The 27,853-nt window shown below is 39.2% G+C and overlaps 1 protein-coding gene across 2 annotated transcripts; it reads right to left on the bottom strand.

Annotated features, from left to right (window-relative positions):
* Positions 1-22: 22 nt before the first annotated feature.
* On the bottom strand, positions 23-25,301 carry TMX4 (thioredoxin related transmembrane protein 4). 2 transcript variants are annotated; one of them, XM_056356791.1, is made up of 8 exons: positions 25,100-25,301; positions 17,345-17,460; positions 12,423-12,468; positions 11,187-11,315; positions 10,163-10,208; positions 7,779-7,880; positions 5,515-5,578; positions 23-4,255 (listed from the first exon to the last, which is right to left on the bottom strand). In XM_056356791.1, the coding sequence occupies exons 1-8, from the start codon at positions 25,273-25,275 to the stop codon at positions 3,969-3,971; spliced, it is 966 nt and encodes a 321-aa protein (XP_056212766.1). In that variant the 5' UTR covers positions 25,276-25,301; the 3' UTR covers positions 23-3,968. The 2 variants fall into 2 exon arrangements, with proteins under 2 accessions (XP_056212766.1, XP_056212767.1); XM_056356792.1 differs by lacking the exon at positions 25,100-25,301 and adding an exon at positions 20,508-20,545.
* Positions 25,302-27,853: the final 2,552 nt, after the last annotated feature.

Below are 27,853 nucleotides of genomic sequence, written 5' to 3'. Positions count from 1 at the left end.
ACACTGAGAACAACTACAAGAAGATCGTCAATACAAAATTTATATGGAATTTCAGTAAAAATGCCCATAGCATAAATTTGCAACACTTTCACATAAAAGACAACCCTGTGTAACATTTCCATGAAGAAAGCCCACATAACAAGTGTTGCTGAGCACAGGTACAGCACGTACAGACTATTCCAAGATGCGCATACAAGTGTCACAAATCTGGAGGACAGGAATTTTGAAAGCCTGTACACATGTCTAGCCTGTCTAAAAAGTAACCCACTGGATTTTTTTTAATTACTTGCTTTTAAGCATACACATTCAGATCCATCAGGGACTGGGTTTCAGCGTGGCATGCACACCAGCTGAAATTTAAATCTGTTCTCAAAAATCTTAAGTCGTTTTTGACATAGAGCTCTAGTTCACAAGCCTTACAGCCCTATCCTTCACCACAACATTTTGAACGGTGTTAGCAGCAGCTTCTCCAAGAAAATTTTGTTTATACTGAGGTTGCAAGAACAAGTTCCATTTAAAAAAGCTACTCAGAACAAAGGTAACAGAACACGGATTGCACAAAAGGTTGATACTGACTTTTTTTTTTTGAAACACACCAAGTTTAATACTATTGTAATAGTCAATTAGTACTAAACTTGCATGATTCAATTAAAATGTGTTTTAGCGGAACCTCCCCCCCAGTTCTGGAAAGTATATTAACATTACACTCTTACTGCATAGCTACTAGTCTTTCTGTTAAAATACATATGTAGCCTTTACAGTGTTTACTACTTGTTGGTTACCAGATAAATATTAGTCAAACCTAAGTATCTCCAGTATCATGCTACAGTATTTTTCCTACAAATGTCCAACTAAGTTGGAGAGATCAACGGTTCCATAGCACCTGTTTTTCTAAAGTCTTAATCACAATTTAGTGATCTTTGTCATAAGATAGTCCGATACATGTCAAATACAAAGTCAAATTAGCATTACATTCCCTACTTCATTAATGAAAACACTGGAGCAACAACACACATATTACGTTCAAGCAACCTTAGAAGCCCAGTATAGCTCATTGCCAGACTCACAAGACAAAACTGCTGCCACTTGCTGCCTGCTTACTGAATCCCTGCTCATCAGAGTGTGACTGGAGTTAGGTCTATTACGATGGAAAATACTTAGTATCTTCATCCTAAATAATCCAGACTTCACAGTGACATGCAAACCCAGGGGCAGTGTAAGCAGAGACTTCAGAGAATCACCAAAGGAGCTTTCTGATCTTTCTCCCATCATCTCATAAGCCATGCATCTTGTAGGACGAAGTGCAACTTGTCATTTGTTTTTCTGTTTCTTTAAATTAAAGACAAAGTACTGAAATTAACTCTCCTGAGAGCATCTTACTTATCTAAACATTCAAAAAGCCCAAACACCCCATCTTGAGCACTGGAAAGAGGCACACTTGACTTTCTAATACTTCATATATCCAACAGCATCCAACAAAGCCACTGTGAGGTATACGGATGTTCCGTATCTTTTAGAGTTAAAACCTCTTTAAACAGCTGAAGCGGATATTAGATGACAGGCTCTACAGTATTACAAACATGAAGAGAAATCAAACCAAAATTTAATATTGACATGCTCCCTCCTACACACTGAGTATGAGAGGACACAGCGCAGTACAAAATACCCACCTCAGTACACTACCAAAGTCATCATTGCCCTCAATCTGTGCTGGATACAGTCCCACATGTTTTTCAGTGTCTGGTAGTTTTGGATCCATGAACAAGGGGCTACGTCTATTCTTACGTTATGCAAGTTCACGTAACTGAATGTACACACCAGCTCCTGCTTGTCTCATGAAATATGGTTACAGTCGTCTTGTGCTCTTAGACTTCTATGGGTTCCTGATGCACAGAATGCAAAAAGCAAATACATCATGGAAACAACAAATCCATACTCCAAGCTTCTAAGGTGCACAGTTCTTCCCTCCAGACTACAGTGGCCACAAAGTTTTCTTATTTTTTGCAAATAAAAGCTTAACTTGAGTTTGGGGTTGCTCGTTTTTTTTTAAAAAAACAAACCACACTAAAAAACAAACAAACCCCCTCACTGCTAAGTACCTCAGCTGCTGAGTTCCACTGTAAGCTTCCAGAATTGCTCAGCTACATGGGACAATGCCCAAATAGCACAAACTGTTCTCATAGTGCAATGTATATATACTGTCAACTGTATGTTTTCACATACATGAAAGTGTATTTACATATGTCCACTATATGAAATTCAAGCTCCAGACGGAGAACATTCCTTAAGAAAATTCATATTCACCATATGTAGTGCAATTTTGTTCTTCACAAAGCTGTTAACAGACAAATGCAAAATTTTGACCATACAGTTCTAGGACATAACACACAGCAGAACATAGGCAGGAAAAGTTAAGCTTTCTTAGTAAGTATGTTCTTTATGAGCAATAATAAAAAAACTCCACAAAACAAAACACAAAACTTGAACACAAATTGGCCCTATTCATCTCGGTCTCAAAGGAAACCAGCGTTTTGGACTTGCAACCTGTCTGTTTTAAGGAGATACAATCTCATCTCCAATTCCTTTTTATTCTTGAAGAGCAAGATGAAATTCATGCATGTAGGCAAGGTTTATGCAATATATATATATTTAAAATTATCAAGATTAAGACACATCTTATGTGTATGATCACATATCAACAAAACAGGAACATAGAGGGTCTCACTGTAGGTATTCCTTACTAAAAAAAAAATAAAGCCTTATATATTAACCCAAGTCAAACAAGTGAAATACTGATATCTTTAATGACTTAAGACTCCTAATCATGCCTAAAGCTGTCAACCTGACAAGCCATTTTCACTTTATACAGTTCAACAGACACACATTTATCTTGATATAAGTAGCAAAACCAAAAGTTTCTCCCTCCACTCCCACCCATGCCCCTCTTTTCCTTATGTGCCGATTCCAGTGACAAAAAGCAGAAAAAGGGATCAAAGGTAAAACCTTAAGTGCCTCTTCAGTTAATATTACTAAAGCAGTTTTGAGTTCTGCCAAAAGCATTCAGAGCTGGAAACGGCAGAACGGCACACGACAAGCTTGTATTGGCAGGAAATACACAACCTAACAACCACAAAGTGAATACTTCTTGCTACAATCTCTTGCAGGGGGAAGAAAAAAAAAAAGAAAAAAAATCTTTGGCAAAATCTCACCTGACTAAAATAAATTTCCTTTAAACCTTTTAAAAGTTCAAACATATTTAAAATATTTAGCTGCCACTTTCTCAGCCTGAGGTTTTCAATTTCTCAAACTCCCTGGGTCAAAGAACTCAGCTGATAAACTTGAGCTGTGCAGCATGCCTCCAAATTACCAAAACCTGAAAAATCTGGGGGCGTACTGTATGATAAACTTTTAAAACGAACATTAATAAAAATGAAAGAGAAAGGTGCTTCAGTTGAAAGTCATAAAAATAAACCCACTGTACACAACATTTTTAATAGAAGACTAGTAAGGTGCCTTCTTTCATGACTGTATCACTTACCTGGTACTTCTGTGGCAGCTGGAAACAAACGTTCAGAGAGAAAACCACAGTCCTGCCAAGCTACCGTAAAGAGTGAGAAGTCCTGACCTTGCTTAGGTCGATGCTTTCAGGAAGACAAGCACAGATGACCATTTTGCAGCTGACAACAGGGACTGTTACATCCCTTTTCTCTTAGAAGACTTCAAACAGGTAAGATACACTTATTTTGATTGTCACGGCTAAAGTTATACAACACACAGCATATGTGCTTATAAAACAAAGCAAGCAAGCATTAGCTTTAAAAAATAAAAAAAAAAAAAGAGAGAGAAGCCTGCTGACAGAGCAGAGGTTTTACGTAAACACAAATGACAAATCAAGTGTAAGCTTCAGCTTCAGACCCAGTGTCTGATACTTCTTTGGTCCAAGTGTACAAAATAACCCACCAAAAAAACTATAGTTCATTATCAGCCACCTGACTTCTACGCTGTCTTACTGAGCTTTCAGTCTCAGAATCAGCTAAAGGTTGTTCACTTAGGTCTTCCATTTCTTCTTCCCCTGATTCTTTTCCAAGTGCTAAATCCTCCTCCGAGTCATCAGCACTTGAATTTGCTGCACCTTCTCCATCTGAGAGATCCTTAAAGCCTGCAGTCTCTTCTGCATCATCTGCAGAAAGCTCTGCAGCCTCCTCCGGTTCTTCTAATGCTGCATTCTCCACATTATCCTTTGTAATTGCTTCATCTAAACAAAAGAAAAGGTTCAAATACTGAAGTTAGGATCAACTTCAGAACAATGTATTTTTAAAGTTACATCACTGTATGTGTTCTCAAATATTCATGAATGCTATTACTGAACACTTGTGCAGGACTGTATTTTCCTTACGTTTCAATTATTTCAAATACATCTTCAGTAGTATTTCTCCTCCACTTTCATTTGTATTTCTCACCTATCAGGCATAGATAGCTTTCATCTTGTTCCATCAAGATACAAACTAAAGACAGATCAATTTTACTTGACTCCTTGAAGGGATATAACCAAACAAATCAGTGGGAAAGTGATAAGATACTGGTAAGCTCTGGCAGGTAATAGCTGCCAGACAACTGCACAATTATGCATAGGTGTGTTTTTGTTTTGATAGTGACAAACATTCATTTTGAGGATGGTAATTTGACACACTTATGAATTCTAGACTTGGCTAAAGTCTTACTGGCAAGCGTAACATGCATCTTGATCTTCAACAGCAAGCCAGTATACACAAATTTACACAAATAAAAAAATGCATTTTTAATTACAGTTAAGTTTTAACTCCAATTAATAGCACAAACATACCAAAAAGTGTTCTGAAGCTTAACATACAGAATCTGGTGCTAACAAGAGACTTCATTTTGCATGCAAGTTTCTGCCTCCTGTGTTCACAGGGAGAACACTACTATTCAGAAGCCCTCCCACTAAGGATCAGGAAGATCCTTATGTTTTCTTCTTTTATTTGAAGGAGATGTAACACCCCTTGCAGTCTCTAGATTCGATCCCCTCTATCTCCTCCTTTCCCCAACCTCAAGTCACATAGAGAATTTTACAGGTTCAGAATGTTGCATTTCCTAATGCAATATACAGGGTGCATATTAGAATGTGGAAGCATCCTGCCAAAGCTAATTCCTTTCTGTATGTAAACAACAGGTGTAGTGAATATGCACCTGCATAAAATACAGAAACATTGTTTCATGACTTCCTCAGTTTGAATGCATTTAGCTTCTTCACTGCTGTGGAAGCTAGAACGAATTGCTGTTTGGGGCAGGATGGGGGGTTGTCTGCTTCGCTCTCCTCCAGGTGGATGCTTAGACATCAATATTTCAGAGCCAAACACATCAATCTTTGTCAGCGTGACTAAAATGGAGACTTGGATTATTTGTTTACATTTAAGTTCTTGACACTGTACTGCCCTCCCTCCTACAAGGTTACATCTAAACTTACAGTACTTGACACACTTAAAGAGTTCTTACCAGATGTTTCAGCTTCGTCTCTTGACTTGGGTGGGCATAGACAGTCCGAAATCAAAACCAGTACCTGTGTAAATGAAAAGGCAGCATTTATTACTAAATCATCCTACCAGCACCTGCACTGTTCAGTGTTTTCCTACTTACCCTTTTTAGATAGACATACAATAAAATTTAGAAAATTATGTTATCTTGCTCAGAGATAAGAGTCAAATAAGAACACGGCTGAAAGTGTGTTCTCAGTGTACACCAACCAACATTCTCTCTACTACAAATTTTCTGCCTCCAGCTTCCCTAAATTTACTCAGTATTGAAGCTGGTTGCATCTGAAGAAGAGAGGCCCAGAACACAGTTGAGGATTTTTAGTTCTTTAAAACTTACGAACTAATCTTGGTCTTGTATTTTGAGATGTTACTCCATTCCCACCCCTGGCTCCCCAATACACGATGTGTACTTCCACCTTTTGTGCTTGTTATTTAAAGAAGCCTAGTGCAGAACACATCAATCAAAATGCAAGGAAGATATCTGTGTCATATTGTCACATGCTAAGAATAATGCAAGGGAAAAAAGAAGAGACAGATGATACCATGTTAAATTAAATACATTCCAATCACTGAAAAGCTTTTTAGAAAAAGCTGAGAGATTAACTTCACTTTTTCTCATCTTTTCCAGTTTTGGGATTTTTTTTTAGTTAAGGAGGAAGAAAGAAAGTTTTCTTAAGAAACATATTCATTTGCTCCTAGTTACGCTAACTTGATTTGTACTCATTTGGTGATGAAACCCTACCATCTAGAAAAACATAGCTGCTTAAATTGTATAATGTATAATATACCAATTCCGTACACATATTCTGGTAGTTTTGCCTAAATATACACACAGTGCTTTGAAACCACTTCCCTGAATACTGAGAAACACACTCATGCAATTTTTCTTTATTTCACTAACACTAATATTTGGGCTGAAGGGCAGAGATCCAAGTGCCAGAAATAACTTTTACACTTCCTACATGGAATAGCGATTTAGCAGCTAGTTAAACCAGTTATCAGCATAACTGTCTTTGCAGCTGCAGAACATGCTTGTGGACCAAGCAACTAGTCCCAAAGAACTATTCCCGTCTACATCTCCTTTTCCAGCTCAGTTTCTCATTTATTATTGATATTTAAGAGGTCACAGAGCCACACAATTCAAGTATTCAGAGAGGAAATAATTCCAGCTCTACAGGTACACTAACTTGGAACTCTCTCCACTTGTGAAACAACATAGGGGTCAGAATATGCTCCGTAACATTTACACATATAGCTAACAGTTTTGTTTGAATAACCTTCCTCGTGTTCTGGAGACCGACATACGAATGCACCAGTTCTGGTTAGTAACAAGAGAGGTCTGATTTTTCAATTACTAATGAGAACTCAAACCAAAAGATCACAGGAGAGAAAGAAGTAAAGTGAGATTTTATTAAAACCAAGCAGTAATCACAAAGCTATGCCCTGGAATAGGGTAAAATCAATCAAACCCCCAAATCTTCAAAACCTTTAAAAAAGATTTTCATCCTTTCATTATGAGTAATAGTGCAGCAGCATACTTGTATCGCTAACTCCCACAAATACAATTCCACTCCAGCTAATACAAATCTCTCCACAATGCCTGTGTTTTTAGATAAGTTGGAGTCTTTACACAATTCTGACCACACATGTTCAATCCTTAAGAACAAAAGTCTTAAAAATCACTTACTTGGTGGATGGACTAAACAAATCTAAAAACTGAAGCATGAATTTCATAACAAGGTTAACTTGAGTGAGCCAGTCTTAACCTTTACCAGAAGCAGGTAACAACACTAGAGAGCGGATCTACAGTACTTAAGAATTTTAATAGAAGAGAATAGACTATTTCAGTTGGAATTTACCTACAACAATCATCTACTCCAACTGTCTGACCAATTCAGGGCTGACCATGTTAAAGCATGTTAAGGGCATCGTCCAAATGCTTCTTGAACACTGACTTGGGGCATCGACCACCTCTCTGTTTCAGTGTCTGACCATCCTCTCCGTAAAGAAATGCTTCCTAATGTCCAGTCTAAACCTTCCCTGGCACAGCTTTGAACCATTCCCACACATCCTATCACTGAATATCAGGGAGAAGAGATACATCATTGAAGCAAAGTACTTCAGTACATATTATCAATGAAGTTTATTCTTTTTTTCACAAGTTAATACAAAGCAAAACTTCTAGCTAACTGGGAAAAAAAAAAAAAAAGTAATACACTTTCTTACCAAACCCAGGAACAGGCCGATCAATAAAGTAGCTAAGATGAAGATTGCGTAAGACATCCAAACGTGAAATCCAAGAGTGCCGGTGAGGTAGTTATGTATTTGCTAGAAATGAAAACAAGATTCTCAATAACTTCATACTTAACACACTTATGATTTATAGTGCCATTACTATGACATAAATTGGTATATAATGAAGATTTTTCATTTAACAGTATTTATACTGAAGTCTTAAGGATGCATAGGGCTTGAGAGGTAAATGTCATACTATAATTCTTTGGATACTATTTATCTTTTCTTTACTGAGCTGTTCACATTAAAAGGCTTTTTAAGCCTTCGCAAAGGATACACAATTCCTTCGTCCTAAGAATACTAACATATTAATCCTAATCCTAAGATACTCAACATTAGAGATGCCATATGTAATTTTTACTGAGGATAAATGCACAAAGAAGCCTCAGAGTATTCAGGAAAGCAGCACAACACTCTTGTTCCTTACATTATGTAAGAAGGTGGCAACAGTTGGAGACAGACTATTGGGCTAGAGGAACCAGCAACATGAACCTGTGCATTTGTCCTTATGGCCTGTGCTGTAGGAGGGAGACCGTACAGCAAGCACCGGCGATAACGACAGTCACAGCACTGACAGAAGTCTATGAAGATAATGTGTTTTTTAAAAAAAGTAACTTGGAACTTAAATATTTCAAAAACAAAAAAGCAACCAATTCAAGTTAAAAGTAAGTGTTCTCTTCATACCCACTTCACAAGCACACCACCAAGTGACAAGAATGTAATCTCATGCAGAACTTTATGCCCATTAATTACATCTGGGAAGCAGAGTGGCAGGCACTTAAAAGTTGCACAAGATCAAAATACATACTTGAATTTGGGAACTCATTCATTAACTAAAATTAAGCCATTCAGTTCTTAGTCAAGCACCTCAATTCTTAAGGAGGCAGCCATTCTAAGCAGACACCGATTAAGTGATTTCTCTTATACATTTAAAAAGAATAAGCCAATATTAAGGTTACTTTGTTTCTTTGAAATTGAAGTCTGTTATTCAGACCTACAAGTTCAATTGACTGAACCAAGCATCACAATGAGTCAGTCTGGTAGGAAGTAAATTATGACATAAAATCTCTTCCAAGAGTATATCCATTAGAAAACAAACCACAACCAGTTTTGAAAAGTTTAAATATTGAAATTCCTGGGTTGTTTTTTTGTTGGTGTTGTTTTTTGTTGGGTTTTTGTTGTTGATGTTAATGTCAGAACAGCTTCCAACATTTATTAAAGCATATGCAAAGACAACACAGCAAGAAGAGTGAGGAAACATCAGGTAAAATATTCAAAGCTGAAAGCAAATTAGAGAAGGTTTCTTCCCAAAGCGTTTAATCTTCCAGGAAGGAAACAAGGCAGAGACAACATCATTACACAGCAACCATGCAAGAGAAATGCCAGAAGTCTATAAAAAATTAATAGCTGTCCAGTGAAAAAAAGAATCAAAGGTAGTTTACACAGGAAGCCTAACAACTGAAAGTTCTGTTTCATTCTGGGTTGGTTAGATGCTTACTGGAAGCGATATGAACTCTGTTCAAACTCTCCATTACCTTTATTTTTGTAGCACATGTTACAATATTAAGGCCATTTGCTACAATCAAATAGTCTCTCAGTCTTGGCTACAGTCAAAGATTTTAAGAAAGAGTGTTTCCTGACCAAAATTAAGAAGGTCTTAACATTCTCAGTATTAGCACGCTACAGGAAAAACTCTGATAGCTTCCAATGAAAGCATCTTGAAATATTTTTAAGTTCAAAGCATACACTAAGAATTTCTCCTTTACTTCTGACTCTACTGTCGAAGTTCCTGTATGCTGTTGACAGTTTGCATTCCAGATGCAGAAATTCTTATTAAAAAATAGCATTACCCTCTCTTCTCCTGTACAATACACTACCTGCAAACAAACTGCAGAAGAGCATGATTTACAACTCTCAAAATGAACCTGGATATAATCTTTAGGAATAGTATTAAGCAAGGAAGCCCAGTAGATATTAAACGTATTCCCGATGTTTACAATCATTTTTGCAGCAGCTCTGAAAAAACAATTTCATCCTGTTGGCACACTTTGATAAAACATTTTAGCTACACCAAGATAGCAAGAACAGTAAGTATTTTCAGAATCAATGATAATCTTTACAATCAAACTGCCATTTTTGGCACAGTCTATTAGTACTACAAAATCTATAGTGCAAAGATACTACACACCCAAAGTACCGTACGAGTAAGGAAAACTTCACTCATAAAAGGATAAAAACACTCAGTTAGGTTTTGACTTCTAAACAGGTTATTATTCAAAGCATAAAAATGGGGTATGGAAAATACTACCACTTACCCTCATCCATCCAGAGATGTGAAAAAGCCCTGCCATGCAATGCATCCTAGAAAACAAAGGAATAGAAAGAAGAGGTCCTAAGACAGACAGGAGTCAAGATATGCAGTAAACTGCACAGAAACCAGAAAAAGATTCTACAGACTTTCAATGCCATTCAGGCCCTAGTAATTGCCAAAAAGAGGCTACTGTAAACAAATACATTTTCTCTGTATTACGATCATTTAAGCCAGCCAAACGCAAAGCATTGAAACAGTAACCTGAAAGGTGACATTTGAGCATAATCAAGAAATAGCAATTCCACAGCTTAACCCTGTGCAGCCACAACTGCCTTTTCCCCAACTCACAGCAGCATGCAGCCCTGCAGCTCCTCTCCCCATTACCAAATATCCTACAGCTCTTCCTCATTCTCAGATGAAAACCAAGGACACTCATTGGATCTTTGACATGAATTTACACATAACAACTTTAGCCAGAATGAAATGCAGATGAGTCACATCTTCAATTCATTCTCTGTACCATGCAAGCATGCTACGCTATTTCAGAGCGCCTCCAAGGCTCTGAACACAAATTCTGATACAGTGTGTAAGCACTATGCTGTTTCCTATTCCAAAGGAGGACACAGGACTTCCTTGTAGACAAATAAACAAGAAATCCTTAAAGCTAGAGGCTGCCTGCCCCAAGTAACCAGAAGTCATAAAGTAATAATCTATATAAACATGTTTGATTCCAGTGCTCAGCAGGTATTGAAACTGACAGTTACATAAAGCTCAGTGGCTGTACTTCTTTCTTTATATATTTTCAAAGATCATACAAACAAGCCTTAGCAGGCACAAACAAAAGCGAATGCAGAAAACAAACAGCTTTTAAAGGTGAGAAACTGGAAAGCAGGCTGTCAATACAGATTGCTTCTGCAAAGCCTACATGTCTAGGGAATATAAGCCTTTTGGTTTTAAGCTGTCAACACAGCACCCTTAATGAGTAATGAGTTATTAAATGTTTCTTGTTAATAAAAGCAAAGCATTACATTATAGAAGATGGAGACTTCCATCCTGCTACAGGCTCCACAGCTTCCCATTTTCTCTCTAACACGTAACCTTGAAGATCTTCCAATGTCTGCGAGCCTCGGTATCTGCGAAATACTCCATCATTTGCACTAAAAAAACAGGAATACGCATTAACACAGATACCCTTCAAACTGTACCTATGGTAAAAAAACCCAACCAAAACTCCCATATATATATTATAGATTTGACTTGCTCACAAAGTTCAACACCTAAGCATTTTCAATGTTTTGAAACTGTAATCCGTGATAGAAGGTCTCAGGTTTTAAACAGCATGAGCTTTTGCAATTTATTAAAAATGCTATTTTCTTAAACATTCACTTGCACTAAACCCAAAGCTCATGGGGTTAACAACCAAACGATTTTTTAGACAACTCAATTCGAAGTGTGCATATGCATGTGTGTATATATATATAAATATATAATATGCATGACTCACAATACCATGACTTAATAAAGGGTTCAATATTTGAAGGATGGCATCTTCTCACTGGAGAAAAGACACAGCAAACTTCTTTTCTGATCCCTTTTTAACAGTATTGATAACAGGGGGACTTGGTTAAGTCACTTAAAGAACAACCTCAGATGAGGACTTCATCACACAACCAAAGCTCTAACAATAACCTGAACTGAAATCAAAAGCCAGTATTACTTCGTTTTTCCCTACAGTTCAAAGTTAAAGTTTAAAACAAGTGACAAGCAGGAATCAACAGCTGCTTACTGGTACTGAGTCAATAGATTAAGAATTCTAAGCAGTAACAAAAGCAGTACAACAAATGGTGGCAAATTTCTGTACTGTTTTACATGTGACCTATGCAGTCAATTATTCAAATGAGAAATTTTAGTGACATTTCTATAAGGTCAAGCATGTCTGCTCACATATGGTCACGTTTCTAGAAGGCAATAATGCAAACTTGCACCAGTTTTTACAAACACTATCAAATATTGTTTCCAGACTGGAAAAGCATTAACTTTTATCTTTTAAGTACGAAACTGTCTGTAGGAGAACCATCCACCTTAAGTTAAAAATACACAGTTCATGTTCATTAAGTGTACTGAGCTCCTGAGAAAAGTTTTAGAGATTGACATAAGTGAAATAAGTCAATTGTTCATTACATCTTCCATGCTGCTGTTCAAACAGCACAGGAAAAAAGAATACATGCTGAAACAGTTAACTGTTTCTAGTATGACATACTTACTGGTAAATTGTAGGAAGTGTTGTGACAAAGAAACGACCACTCAAGCCTAGAAAGGGAAGAAAAAAACCCACATCAAAGCATTCGGTAAAAATGCAATTTCTCAGAATTCTGACTTTTCTATTGTAGACTAGAAAGCAGGAGACTGCACAGCTTTTACCACTGTTTCACAAATACAGGTTAACAGTTTGTATTCAGAAGTGCTAGAAACAGTAACAGATACTAAATACTGTTGACAAATCAAGGAAAAAAGCTGATCTTGAAGAATGTTTACTGCAAGGTAGTTTTTCTACCTGGATTTCTCTAATTGATATTTGCACGTAGTGGATTTTTTTGCCCAGACTAGCAGCGTGCTCCTCCAACCAAGAGGAAGAAGGGCTACAAATGCACCCAAATTCCACTAGGCTGTGAGCTTCTGTCTGTGCATGGTCTCATCCAGATGACCTTTGTTTCATCTAGAAAGTTGGGTCACTAGCAATGATAGCTATGACAACAATGATTTACAAACTGTGGCCTCTGATTTTAACCCATCCTCTAGCTGATTAAATGATTTAGAGCCACACATTTCAGATCTCAGCATTTCAAGTCATTAAATACATTAATCTTTGTATTTATTTGTTTGCTTCTTCCAAATAATCTGCATACACTGCACAACCAGTCTGTTCTTGTATCCTGTAGGAAAGCTCAATCTCTCTCTCAAACATGACTAGCAAGACAATGTTTTGGATGTTTCTAGGTTCTTATCCTTCCTTCCCATACATCATTCCTCTCTAGGGTAAATACAAATGGTATGCCAACAGACTGACACTAAAGCTTGGGATATCTCAGCATTCTGTTATGCAAAATATTGCAAATTTAAGCCATGAGAACAATTTTTTACACCATCCAGAAGGGTGGGTCACATCAGCATTTTGAGCATCACACATAATACAGCAGAAAGGACAAAGAAAGGCTGAAGCAGGGCTTCAAGAGGCTGACTGAAATTGATCCCCACACTGAAAGCAGGTATTTCACTGACTGGCAAAAATACAGTAACATTTTTACAAGTATCACCCCAGACAGTAAACAAAGAATGGAATTCATAGGACAGAAATTATTCAAATCATCAAAAAGCAGCTTGCGGGGCAGAAGTTTGGTGTTCTCTGGCCATGCATCAGTACTGCTACAGAGTAATAGGCACAAGTGCTTCCAGCTTCACTGCTGTGTTAAGTGCACCAGTGAAGATCTCCAGTGTACGGCTTCATTGCAAGTCAGCTGTGAAGCAAAAAGCTCCCCAACATCTCGTAAGCAGGCTGTCTGTAAAACTCCATGAGCTAAGTCATCAGGTGAAGACATCGCTTTCTCCCCTCTGCTTCCAAATCTGAGGAAAGTCAGCACTATTTGACACTACCACCTCCTGACAGTTACAGAACCTGGAAGTGAGAGGAAGAACTCACCTCAGTGCTTGGTAGTACTACTTACTATTCAACACATCCAACTTAAAGACTGCAGGAATTAAAAACATGCTACTAATGCAGTCTATTTTGGAAAAAAAACGCACAAACTACTAATACAGCAGTCTTCAGAGATTATCAACCCCTAGATATGCAGTTTAGCTCCATTAGTAAGGGGTCAATTCCTCTAGCTAGTAATTGTCATTCATAGAGAACTGACTTGAACTCTTTAAATTAGTAATTTAACTTTTCCTTTTACAAAGTCCTGTGAAAATCTTTGGGAAACTAAATCCTTACTTGGGTTTAAATACAGCAAGTATGTTTTGCCACCAGGAAGTTAGCCATGGAAAAGTACTGCAGCAAGGGAGCTTCTGCTGTTAGAGACAAAGACGAGCTACACTGAACTAAGGCAGGCATTTGTAAAATTTCAGTAGTAATATGAATTCCCCTGTGGAATAGACAAGAAATGGTTGTGTGCTTTGCTGTTCTTTGGGTTTTTTGTTTTGTTTTTGGTGGGAGTTTATTATGTTTAAAATCAAACCAAGTACAAGCATCTTTAAAGTTCCAAAAATTCAAGTTTTCAGCTTTCTGTCTTTATTACTATGAGAGGCAGGTGGGTGGAAAACTTTGTAAAACAGCTCAAAGCTGTGCCAGCACAAGGAGATATAAAGTAAATACAAATGCAAGTGTAACAGTAGAATTAATCAAGCTGAAAGCACAGCTGCACAAGAAAAGCTAGGTGGAGAGCCATAAAGAATATAAACTTAAGAGCAGAGAAAGTCCTGGGAACACTGAAAGACTCTCTGAAGTTCCTACAAATTCTAGTTAGGCAAACAGAACACAAAATAGCTTAAATCTCTCTTACCAGTAGCCTATCATAGAGCAAATACCAACAATCTCAGAATGAACAATGAAATCTATAAATTATAAAATATACAATCTGTTGCTAAAATGCATCTAAGCATCCCCAAAACTTTAGCTGGTGGTTATCTAAGGCACCTCCTTGGATTAGTAAAACCAGATACCAGTCAGCTACAAAAAAGCAAAACTCAGACAGTAAATTGTTTTGGTGCACATTTAATACAAACTTGAACTGATTAGTAGTTTAACTTGAAACACAGTTAACCATCTGTCTTTGTTTGCAAATCAGAGTGACATACACCCATTATGAAATTAACAGCTAATCAATAATAGGAAAAAAACTTCAGTATTTCCACAAAGACACCCCCTAAAATACACAGGGAATATACATGCCATCTAAAAAATACAGCTGCTTTCATCAAACAACTACTGAAAGAAGATTACAGAAGATACAAGAAGTCTTGTTTTGAAACACAGGTTAATGTTGTGACTGGGAGCTTAAGAAAGGCACCACAACTGTATTGAACTTTGAAATCCAGAAGAAACTCTATTGCCTGGTCTTGAAATACTGAATGTTTCAACAGGAAAGATGAGGAAAGACTAAGCATTTTAAACTAGTTCATCAAGGGACTGAAATACGCTGTAAATCCATTAAGGCTCTAGTGGATTTATTCTTTGGGCATCTGCTGTAATTAAGCACAATGAATGGCTACTTTCTCCTGCAGGAAGTATGATTTTACACAACCCTGCATTCATCTAGTGGTTTTCGCCTAATTTAATGCATTCTGACTACTTTCATTTGATGAAGGGGTTACATAACAAAGATAATTAAGGTACCACTGGTGCAAGAAAGAACAGGAGACAGAGCACTTAAGCACACCAATCAAAAGGCTGAAGCATAAGTCTATAAAATACCTCAGTAACTTTGGAAAGCTTCCAAAGGAGCTCATATGCCTTCAAAATTACATCAGCTCCAAAGGTCAAAAATGTAATAGATGGTTTTCCAGTTTGAGTATTCATTAGCTTTAGAAGCAGCTACAGTTTTCATGCTTTGTGCTGAACTGGATGTTGTAGGTATATTACACACGCTTTGGTACAAAGTCACAATTTTGGGTCAGTCTTTTGACTTGCAGAAGCCAAACATCCTCAGAGGTCAAGATTCTCAGCAACATTAGAAAATAAAATGTTTAAGGAACTTCTGGTTAAAAGTCACATCCAATGTCTTAAGAAACCAGCATCACTCAGCAGTCAGAAAAATTTACACCAAAACAAAGTACCAATTACCTGACCCCCTTCAGGTCCCAATGCTGCCATTCAAGGTTTTACTAGGAAGAGTAATTCCTTGGAGAACAAGTATTTTATTTTTACAGCCTCACTTCCAAATGTGCATTTAAGTTATAGTCACATCCAAATGCCACAATCAAGACTGAAATCCTTTTATTTGAACACTGCATAAGCAAAAGAATCCCTGTCTAACAGGGAGCAAATAACAGGATAGTTTTATAATGGATCCCTATACACAGCCTTAACTCCAGAGCAACCATTACTGTGCAAATGTGAAGAAGCTGGCTTTAAGTTTACCTCTCTAAACAGAAAACTAATATTCAAGCTTATCTGTTTAATAGAGTATTAATGATTAGTATATGCACTAAAGGACAGCCACACATCAGCAGCTTTTTGGCATGAGTTTTTGTGTACTACTCAACTTTTAGCAAAACATTAACCTACATAAGGTCTAGAACAGCCGGTGTTTCCTTGTAAACTTAAATTGCTGTATCTGAGACCAGAGTCTAAGTAATTTCCCTGCTGTTAATTTGATAAAGCTAATTTGTTTGGCATGTTTTCAGCTAATAAAATGGGCACATTTTCCACCCATTTTATAAGAAAAAAAAATCAGTAAAGCATAGCCTTTATTCTAGTAACATCTCTGCCTAACTGTCAGTCTTTCGATACTGCTGATAAAATTTTATCCCCTCAACGCCAAAACAAGCATGAAGCATTCCCAAGAGATGCAAAGGTTTAAACGATAAGCAGTACTGCTCACACAAACACACATTCAAAACCCTGAATGAAGGGAGCCACTAAAGAAATCAGTAAGATTGTATTCATGCTTCTGTGGATAGTTAGGCTTTTTGTAAACACATTTGCATATGTGCTATTAAAGGGCTACTACCATTAAACAAGACAATAAACCCAGCACCATCATGGAAACAGTTAAGAACTTACTAATGCATGCTCACACTGTGGTGATGCTAGCACACCCTGAAACCTTCTGTAACTGGAAGCTATGGAATTGGATTCTTCCACAGAAAGTTTGGAAGAGAGCAACGAGCCAGGCAACAGCTTTCAATGAAGCAGATAAAAAATGAGAATAAGCCCCTTTTAATACAGCATTACACCCGATCACTCCCCCAATTCTTTAATCCTTCAGACTGAGTTTATAAACTTAGGCTCACAAATATGAACTATGTGGAGAAACAAAATGCGGATAATGTTTTTTTATTTAGAAACCTCTTTTCCGACTTGGCTGGTATCCTAGGTACTCCAGTAAAATAAAGCGTGCTCCCAGATACTAAGAGGTACTTACACTGAATAATTCCTTTTATTAAAACAGTTTATTTCATACTATACCTGGTTCTTGAGTGATATCCACTTTTCCCACAGTGATATCTAGATGTTTGCTTTCCTTTGCAAATCTCTCCCATGTCAATTCAATCTGTTGACAAGCTGGACACCAAGGAGCATAGCTAAAGGGGAAAGACAGGTTAAATATTTTAATATTCTTACACTTACCGACATTCAGATTGATTCACCATACAGAGAAAATACGAACACATCAACCATAAAGGAAAACAACCTAGAGTTTTACTTAAGTCTACTGAATAAGACGATCAAGTAGTTCTTTTATCAATCTCTATATTCCTCCTCTTGTTATTAAAACAAAAACAAATCTCCACAGATCTGAGAGATTCATATCCAAACCCGTCACCACTTGTGATTTATTCTATTTACATATGAAATAAATCCATTTCCATGGCAGCTATCTGAATTATTGAAGCCAGGCTGTCCTCTGCAGTGGTATCCTTCAATGTAACATTTTTTTATTGATTTCCCACACCTCAGAGCTTCTAGAAACTACATGTGCCTTAGTCCACTACTCAATACATTTAAGTATGCCCTTTTTGATAGCACGCTTTAGAGATTTAAAGGGACTGCACATCAAATTCCTACTTTTTATACTGATTGTCCTTCTCAGGTCTTATTTTCTCCCAATATTAATTTCAGCAAAATAAGACAGCGTATTTCAAGAGCAGAGTATTCTATCCTACCAACTGGAACAATCAAACCAAGTTTGCAGTCATTACTGATAATAGCAACATGGAGAGAGAACAGCTAATATTAAAGAACAATATCAAATAACACTTCAAACATTGACAAAACCCCATCTGTCATCTTTCTGTATGTCACCCTAACTTGGTTGACAAAACCTGTGTCAAACTTGCAGAGGTTGCAGTGGTCTGTCACATACGCAATGAAAGTAACAGAACAGCTAGGTATGGCACATAACTGAGCCATGGCAACTGCCCATACACAATCTCATCCTTTTACAAATTAAAGAGACCTTTGCATGGTTTAACCTAATTTATTGGGGAGGATGGAGACGGAAATGCATAAATGCAGGTTTCTGATAGCAAGAGTAGTGGGCCTAGAGAGAGAGACACCACCTCTCACAGTACTCCATATACACCAACATGCTCCTTATCCATTGTTATCAACAGAAACAAATTTCTTCATGGGCAGAGTCCAATATCCTTAACAGCCCACATAACCACTGCACTCTAACTGTGAAGCTCTACAAAGAGCTCCCTTACTCCTTCAGTTTGTCCACCTGCCAGTACTACTACCTGACCTTAAGAGCGGCACCTCCTATTCTCTGGCTGCCTTATGATCAGGAACGCTTACTTTCTGAGTTGCTGCAGACAAGATATCTCCCAGCCACCCAGAGATCTTTCATGTAAATAAGACTGAACCTAGAATAGGTCATTTCTCACAGAAGAGGTAGGATCAGAATTACTTTGAGTGCTTCACAGTAGTTTTGAAACCTAAGTTTGGAAGTTGAAAGGATACGATTTAAAAGTGTGTTGTATTTAATTGAACTAGACATTTATGATTCTAAGTATGAAAGCCAATACCTTGTTTTTTCCCAATCAACATTATTCTGTGTGAAAGTATCTGAAAAAAAGTACATAAATCTTATCCTGACAAGAAACAGCCCCTCAGTATCTTTTTAAAAGATGCTGGAAACAAATCTCACATGCAGTGCTGTTTTCCACCATGCTGCTGGCCAATAGAGCGCTTTTAATAGTAGTTTGACAGATACTGTACTTTACAAACAATATTATTTTATTAGAGTAGCCTGACTGATAAATGAAAAACTGTTACTCCTCTAGCTTTTCCCTTTGCACAAGGGGTACCTTTAGCTGTTAATTTGTTGTTTACACCGTGCCCTACAACCACGACAAAAAAAACAGTGCTCGGGTCTCTCCAATTTAAAAATCAAAGTCCGCTGGAATTTAAATCAAGACCTGGGCACTTGGTTAAGGAAAGAAAGTTTTCAGTAGCCTATTACATATTAAAAAACAATTTACTGATCACCATTTAAAAATCAGACCGAAAACATCACATACCTGTAAATTACACATTGCCAGGTTATTCACAGCAAGTAGGTATCGCACATTTTTCAACATACACTTCATTTATGGCATTACCAGGCCTCCTTCGTACCCTGTCTACCCTCCATAAATAACACAACTTACATCTGTCTGCTGGTCAAGTCAATTGTTCTTGCAATGGACCTAAGTGAATTAAAAATCACAATTTCGAAGTAGTCAAATGTTTTTCTGTTCCTACTCCAATCCATTACAACACCTAAAGCTTTTTCAGAGGGCATAAAGAAATAACCCAAAAGCAACATTTTAAGCTATTAAAGTCAAAAGCAAAGACTGTGTATCTCTGATCTGAAACATAAAAGACCAAGCTTTAGCTTTCAAATACCAATTTCACCAATGGCTGCAATAAAAAAAACCAACCAAACAAAACAAACCCCCAAAACCAAACCAAAACACAAACTACGCTGCCAAAAGGTAAGTTGAAACCAGTTTGAGCAAACATGCCATTTAGTCATATCACTACAGAGCTGATCAGTAAACACAGATGACTAAGATTTATTGATACACAGTTTCCAACTCCAATCCACTGATCTTTCTTCTTGTAACTGCTTGGGTTGGGAGTTCCTCAATTCACTCATTTTCAAATGAATGTAACTGACTCTTTCTATCTGCTTTTTCACTACTGTTATCAGTTACTATCAGTGCTGAACAGATGTAACATCAAATATGGTTCTACACTGATGGCAATTTCAAGAAGTTGCAAGAACCTAGGAACAGAGAAAAAGCAGCTTACAGATACAGGCATGATAGGATTTGCTGAAGAGAAAACAGCAAAACAGGAGAGATGACAGTTTCCCCTTTTCATCCAGTTTTTCTTGATTCAAGGCACACAATTTTTATAAAAGATACTGCTTAAACCAACCTAACTTGCTGAACTTCAGATTGGGAGTACTATTAAATGGCTGCAATACAAGTCTTGAAACAGTACCTAACAATAGTAAAAACAGTATCAGAACGAAATGATTATTACTTTAATTCTTTTAAGTAGTTTTTACTTTACTGCTACAGATTATTTCATAAACAGACAAAATAACAAGATAGTGTCTGATGTCTTTGGGTGTTACCTTAAGACTATCATTTGATTCATTCTTGTTCTTCAATACAGATGTCTTGAGGGAGAATAGGTGACTGTAATTTCAACACAAGATAAGCTTCAGAAGGTCAACTATACAGTTTTAATCTACTTTTCAAGTGAGCAGGTGGTAGCCAAAGATACAGAAGTTAGCCCCTGTAATCTACCAAGACTTATACCACAATAGTACATGCTCTGGAAGCTGACAAGAAGTTTCCTCCAGCGTGCCAAAACTCCTCCAAAAGAGACAGGCAAGACCTCCCCCTCTTGCAGCGCAATCCAAAACCAGCTGCTCCACAAAAAGTAAGCAAGTTTTTGTTGGGTTTTTTGGTTGTTTTTTTCCACGAATTGCAAAGCCTTAGCTACCTCAAAGAGCTAACAAAGGAGGTCTCTTCCCTGGATTCTCCTGCCAAGCTTCACCCAAATGCCTTAAACCACAGATGAGCCCGCTGAAGTGACAATACACCAAGACACTGTTCTGGGGAATTTGTTTCGGGGTGCAAGCTCAACCTTATGAAATCCCACTCTGCTTTATTTACTTCAGTAACCCGACATGCATCTCTCTTCCAATAATACTTGAATAAAGAAGAAAAGTAACTGCATACCACTGCAGTGTGATGCACTAAAAGCTAAACAAACTGTATTCTGTAAGTTAACATTTCAATTGCTACCTTCCACTTGTTCTACAGCTCAGTAGTAAAATGCATTTTAAAATTCCAAGAACAAGATGCAAAGCAGGGTAATCATAGTTATTCAGCTCTTCAGTTTCAAAACGAAGAAAAAGGATAAGAGTGCCATCTGCAATTAAAAAAAAAAAGGCTCCAACAACTTTGCATTCACAAATGTTTTTTAAAGATGAAATTATTTTTAAAATAGAAAGCCAATCAATCACTGAAAAGTTATGTGAAATCTTCTAGAACTTCAGCAGATTAAGGTCCATCATTTTACACAGTTTTGTCCCCTTCTATAATAGTAAAGCATCTGCTACCAAGACTTTCCATATTTCATCAGTTTCTGTTCAGTCAATGCATGGCACAGTGATCAACTGCATGTTCAGTTATTAAATCAGAGTCCATAGATAATTTGGTCACTTTGTCTGAACTCAGTGAGGAGGGCTGCAGAAGCTTCGCAACCAAACCAGAGTTTTGGTAATTTAATTTTCATTCCAAGCTTCCCCCCTTGCTTTTTGGTGTTTTTTGGGGGGTTATGTTTGTTTGGAAGAACGGGACAAAGAAAAGCCTGAGTACTAACAAATCAAGACTAAGTAAGAGACTATAGTCTCATATATATATAAGTGACAGAAAATTCCCCATCTTCTTGAACTCTCAAGCTAAGTTACAGTAATTGTTAAATAATTTCTGGAATTCTTCAAGAGTTTATCTACACAAAGTGTTTCAAGTTAGCTGTTTAAAAGCAATAAACCAGGTAAATACCAAAACACTCAGCTAGATTTTTAGCACACTCCCTTGAAACTACAAACAGAAGTGCTAATGGAAGTACTGAACCCTTGTGATAATATGGCCTACTAGATAGCAGGACAATAAATAAATAATAAATATATCTCATATCTATAACAATAAATGACAATGAGAAAATAAAGCATGGGCCTATGCTACAGGTATGATAAACTAGCCTTGAAAATGTGAGTATTTATATTCTATAAATATAACATTTAAAATATTTATAAAATAAAAAAAATATTTTGATGGTTTATAAAACCACCACTTTTCTCCAGATTTTCACCTGGCTAAATTTAAAATAGAGAAGACATTCTTTTAAAGGTAAAGACAGCACTAAGTCCATGCTGAAACAAATGGGAACTGAAATGTTTAACACCCTGTGTGTGAGCCAAACCAGAGACCTTCCCCACGGGCAAGTACCTAAAGTACTACAGGTGCACAGGAGCATATCACATAGTTTCATCTGTAACCAGAGGCATACAGACAACAAGTTTATTGTTGGGATATGTGTGTGTTTTAATCTACATCAAGAAGATGATGTTAAATTGAGACCAGACTCAGAACAAGCTGCGTTCACAAATGCAAAATGCACTTTTAAATAAAGAGACCAGAAATTAGTTTTCAATACTCCTAACAGACAAAGACAAAAAGAAAACTCCTCATACTAATGAATCATTACATCACAGCTACAGACTAGAAATAATAAGGAAATCTTCTAAAACAGTTCACTCCAGCATCACACTCACAGCTCTTCAGCGAGGATCTGTGTACTGTGACAGTAATGGTAAGCAAAAAGTGTGACAATGTCTTTCAGAGACACAAGTTATCCAGAACACTTTTATCAGTGAAATGCAGCAGTGCTTCCACTGCCTGCAATTTTGCCAGCTATGTATAACCAGATATTTACCAAAAGTCACCCAAATACACACACTTCAGCTAGGATGGATGAAGAAAAATTCTATTTCCCCTATAAATCCCACATAAAAGTAATTTCTGACTTACATTTCTCTGTTTTTGCACCTGAGAACAACATGCCTACACCACTTTCACAAACAGAAAAACTGACATTAAACAGAAGTAGTAGCACCCATTCCTACCCGGGCAGGAGGCTTTGAGCCAGCTGTGTACAGCAGGTGACCAAAAGAAAATATATTTTTCCACAGAGATCCTATAACAACATTTTCATGAAAAAAAATAATAATAAATTAGTACTGCTTAGAAAACAAAGGTCTTCTAAACAAACAGGAGGTTGTTTGAGCAAATGAGGCTCTGATGAACGATACTGCAGTCTTGCCAACAGGCCTACCACCACAGATCATGGAAGGAATCATTGAACTGACATGCAGGACTCCTGTCCAGATCACCAGCTCTAAACCAGGTAAAGATCAGTAGAAGCCAAAAATCCATTAGCATGAAAACAGCTGCAAGAATCCTAAGAAATCAATATTAGATCTCAAACTCCTGTTTAAACATGATTGGGAGTCTCCACCTCTCTAATGCAAGAACAGCAGCACCGAGTTAGCATTCTCAATAAAGACAAAGAGAAAGCACTGGGAATGTACCATGGAAAGCAGTATGGAGAACTAAAGATCTTTCACGCATCAAACACCGTACATAAAATAAAAATGTGTCTCATTTCAGCAATGCAGCAACATGTACCACATTCAGCTAGCACTAAAGCTAACTTTTGCCACCATTGCTCTTATCAGCTGACACCCCAAATGAGTGCAATGTTTCACAGTAGACTCACAAACGATTTTAACTGTTCGCTATCCCAACGAGTTCTGATTTCTTTCTCCTGCAGTGGCATCATTAATTATTTAAAAATATTTTCTCTTAGAAATAAAAGCTTTGAGTCACTATAAATAATCTGTTTACCCCTTAAGATTCAGCAACTCAACATATGAATCTGTAACCTCCATACAGTAGCTTCTGCTTCCCCTGTCTTTGAGAAGACAACAAATGAAGGGGGGGGGGGGGGGGGGCGGAAATAAAGACTCAAAATCAAACCCAAATCATTAGCCACAACAGCAGGCACCCCCGGGTGTCTCAATCAGCTATTTCAGGATTGCTCACATCTAGTCACTGATTAGCATCAGGTGTTCTGTAGGACCCTGAGCAGTAAAGCCCTAGGGGAAGTGATAGTTCCCCTAATAAGAGACTAGAGATAACTCAAATTCAATACTAGACCAAAACTTAAAGCAACTGGGTAAGTATTTACAAGGGAGCATGCATTCAGATGTTGATGGGCAACCAGTCTGTTTCAAAGTCAAGCACTTCCACAGAGGAGTAGCACACATGCCACTATAAACTCCTATTTCATAGCTGCACCACACACAGATATGTGAGCATACAGCCTACTTAAAAAAAAAAAAAAAAGTAGTTTAATTGCTGTCTTAAACCTCTCAGGTTCCTTTCCCCCTTTCTAAACACAAGTGGGTGATCCAGCCCCCAAGGACAAAATGTCACAAGCGTTTCAGGAAGGGAATCCCGTCACAAGTGAAGCCGTGACACTGCCACAGTGAGCCAGAAGCTCTTAAAGCCAAGCGCAGCTGGCACCAGGGAGGCCAACAGCGGCCTTGGAAAGTTAATGAAACCCGGTGCATCCCCCTTGCGCTACCGCAGAGCCGGGCTGAGGTGAGGGCCTGCCGGGACATGGCGTACCACGGCTATGGAAGCCGCCTCCCGCTCAATGTCACCTACGAACGGAGCCCTGCCAGCTCGCACAGCACCCAGTGCCAGCCCCACCGGGCGGCGCCGGACACTTGCCCAGCAGCCGCTGCCCGAGCCACACGGCCCCAGGGCTCGCCCCAGCGCGCCCGGCTTCACCTCAAGGCGGACTGCACCGCCCGAAGGCTGCTCCGCCAGACCGCCTCAGACCGGGCCGCAGCGCCCTGTGGAGCAGAGGAGCACAGGCCGCAGGGTCCCTGCCCGGGCCGGCCGCCCCCGCACTCCGCGGGGTGAGGAGAGAAGGGCTGCCCCGCCCGCCTCCCCGCTCCCCGCACCGAGGCAGCTGCTACCGGCCATGCCCGCTCCCCGGGGCAGGCGCCCAGCTGAGGCGGGAGACGCGCCCCCACCCTCCCTCGGTGCCTCTGAGGCGGGCGGGAAAGCGGCCGCTACTCACAACTCCAACATCCACTGGCCCTGCAACACCAGGCTCCAGTTGGAGCCGCTCAGCACTTGCACGCGGCTCCGCGACCCGCCGGGGCTGCCGGCCCGGGGGGAGGCGGCGGCGGGAGCCAGCACCGCCGCCAGGAGCAGAGTGGTGGCGCGCAACAGCGCCCGGCGACCCGCCGCCATGTTCAACCCGCCCGCCCCAGGAAGTGAGGGCGCGAGCGGCCGCCGCGGGGGCGGGGCCTGCGCGGGGGAGCGCGCGGCGTGGCCGTTGGGCGGGAGCCGCAAGGCGGGAGCCGGGAGGCGCGAGCGGCCCTCCCTCCACCCCCTGAGGCGAGCTGAGCCCGGCCGGCGGCTGGCCCTCACCTCACGGCCGGCTCTCTCCTCACGGCCGGCGGTGCTGCTGGCATAGGCCCGTCGGGTTCCCGCTCCAAGCAGGGCTGCCGGGCAAGTGCCCGGGCCCCACCACCGCTGTGACTTCAGTGTGCTTGACTAGGTTTATGAGTCTTTCTTGTATTGGGGCGCCTGTAACGGGATGACATCTTCAAAGGTGCCACATTATGAGTGCTGACTAAAAAGGGATGCTGTTAGCCACCAGCTGTTGGGCCACACTGCAAGATCACGTTTAATCGAGTGCCCCCAAGGGACTGTCTGCCCCAGTCAGGCAGCCTGTCTATCCCAATGCGTTGTTTACACCATCGCAAACAGAGGACTTTATGTTTCTTCCTTGACTTCAACAAGGTTCCTGTCAGCGCCATTGCTTTGGCTTGTCCAGGTTTGTCTGAACAGCAGACCTGCCCTTGAGTGGAATGATCAGACTCTCAACTAATGGTAATTAGGGTAGTCAACTTCCTTAGTTAGCCTGGTAAATTGACCAGAAAAAATAAGAAGAGGTCACTGTACAGGTCTGAGCTACATTGCTGTCTGTTGTTTGGCTGGAGACTTATCTTAGTTTGGAACTTGTGATGAAGAATTTTCTAACAGTTACTCTGAAGGTTGGTAAGCCCTGTTGTTAAAACATTTACACACATTTTTCACCAGTAGAGGAAACAGGAGGACTTGCCACCTCTGGATTTTGTCACACTTTGCCAGTTTGTCTTATGAGGCTCCTTTATATTACTCCTGAATTTCTCCACAGGAATCTGCACTTTGATCAAACCATTCCTTAAAGCCAGAGTATAGGCTTTGGTCTGGCCTTTATTGACACTGAAGTGGACTCAGCATTAGTATCTGGGGACAGAAGCAAAAGGTTGCTCCTGGTCAGGAGGAGTTTGGCAGCAGCCATGGGCTTCCACTGTTCTCCAAGAGGGAGTGGGGAGGCAGGCCTACCCCTAACACCACTGACACTATGTAGAAATGACACAGTGACAGAAATTTTTCTCATTTGCTACTTCTCAAGGGTAAGTCACTTCTTCCCAATGACTCGGTGATATTCTCTCCTCACTAGGTATTCAAATAGTACCTGCCATTGCTAAAGAAGATTTTTGTCAACACCTTCCTGGCATTGATAGAACACTGCCTTTCTGAGCCGTAAGCTTCTTGCTGCCACAACTAATGCCAGCTGAGGATTAAGTAAATAAGAGCCTCACAGAACACATACAATCTTCTAACATCCTCCATGTGATACAGATAGACTGAACTCAAAGTCTCTATATTACAAATTTTCTAATCCCTTAGCTATTCTTGTGGTTTGTAGAAAAATAAAATAAAATAAAATCTTTCTATAATTTATCAGTGCCCTTCCTGAATGGATAGTTTGAAAATGCGATGTGGTGTTTTAGCAATGTTTAGGCCTGAGCTGTGTAGTGAACAGAAAGAAATACAGCTGTAGAAATTATTTGAGAAGACACACATAACTGATGTTCCCTCTTGAGGAAATAGTACAGGAAGGACTTTATTCTGCTGCTCTCTAAGAACTGGGGAAACCTGAAGGAAATATGCTAGTTTTTCCTATAGGTTCGGGGGGGGGGGGGGGGGGGGGGGAGGGGATGTGCAGATAGGATTGGCCAAAACCAAGAGAGGTTTGAGATCTCATGGAGCCAAATTAGAATTTACAGAACAAAGATCAGATGTGCAGAAGGGAAGGTTGAGGAACGCTTTATTGTGTGGTACAAGGTGATGAATAATTATATATTTTTATTCTCAAAGAACATGGAATAAAGGAGGTGGCAAAATGTATCTCCATGAAGTGGCTAAGAAGGAACGTGTAAAACGATGGCTCCAAATACATGGGAATGTTCCTGTGAATTCAAAAGGACTAGGAAAGAAAGACCTGAGGATGAAAAGAGCAAAAGGCTTACTTTATAAGTGATTTATAAGTCATTTCTAGCCACATTCAACACAGAGAAGGTTTGCAGTTCAGGCAAAGTCTGCTCAGGAACAAGGCAATGTTGCTTTCATGCCTAAAACAGAACAGAGTGTTCTTAAAACAGGGGAGACATGTCACAGCGCTGTTAATCCCTCTGAAGTAGGTCAAGCTTGCAAAGATGGAGGAGATACACCTCATTTGAACCTGATTAGGAGCATGAAACAGGAAATGGATAAAAAAAGAAAACAAGGAGGGCCAGGTAGAGAAGACAACTGCCTGGGACAGACTGTTTATTGCTTTTGTGATTACTTCAATTACGCCGTCCCTTAGAAAACTTACTCTCCTTTGGTTTCATTGGGCTTCTCTTAAATCTGTACAGCTTCCACTTTTACCCTATACACATGTGTTGCTCTGCTGGCTTTGCATAGATCTGGAGAATTTTAGTTTTCCAGCTTC

The sequence above is a fragment of the Falco biarmicus genome, chromosome 12 (genome assembly GCF_023638135.1).
Source record: "Falco biarmicus isolate bFalBia1 chromosome 12, bFalBia1.pri, whole genome shotgun sequence".
In the NCBI taxonomy this organism is placed as follows: domain Eukaryota; kingdom Metazoa; phylum Chordata; class Aves; order Falconiformes; family Falconidae; genus Falco; species Falco biarmicus.
Note: the sequence above shows the minus strand (reverse complement) of the source record. Positions and strands in the feature narration are given on the sequence as shown.

Coding starts and splice junctions, on each gene's coding strand:
- TMX4 (XM_056356791.1), bottom strand. CDS start 25,275: ATGGCGGCGGGTCGCCGGGCGCTGTTGCGCGCCACCACTCTGCTCCTG. Junction 10,209..11,186: donor AAGTCTCCATCTTCTATAAT/GTAATGCTTTGC, acceptor TTTGTTTTCTAG/GATGCATTGCATGGCAGGGC. Junction 4,256..5,514: donor AGACGAAGCTGAAACATCTG/GTAAGAACTCTT, acceptor TCTTTTGTTTAG/ATGAAGCAATTACAAAGGAT.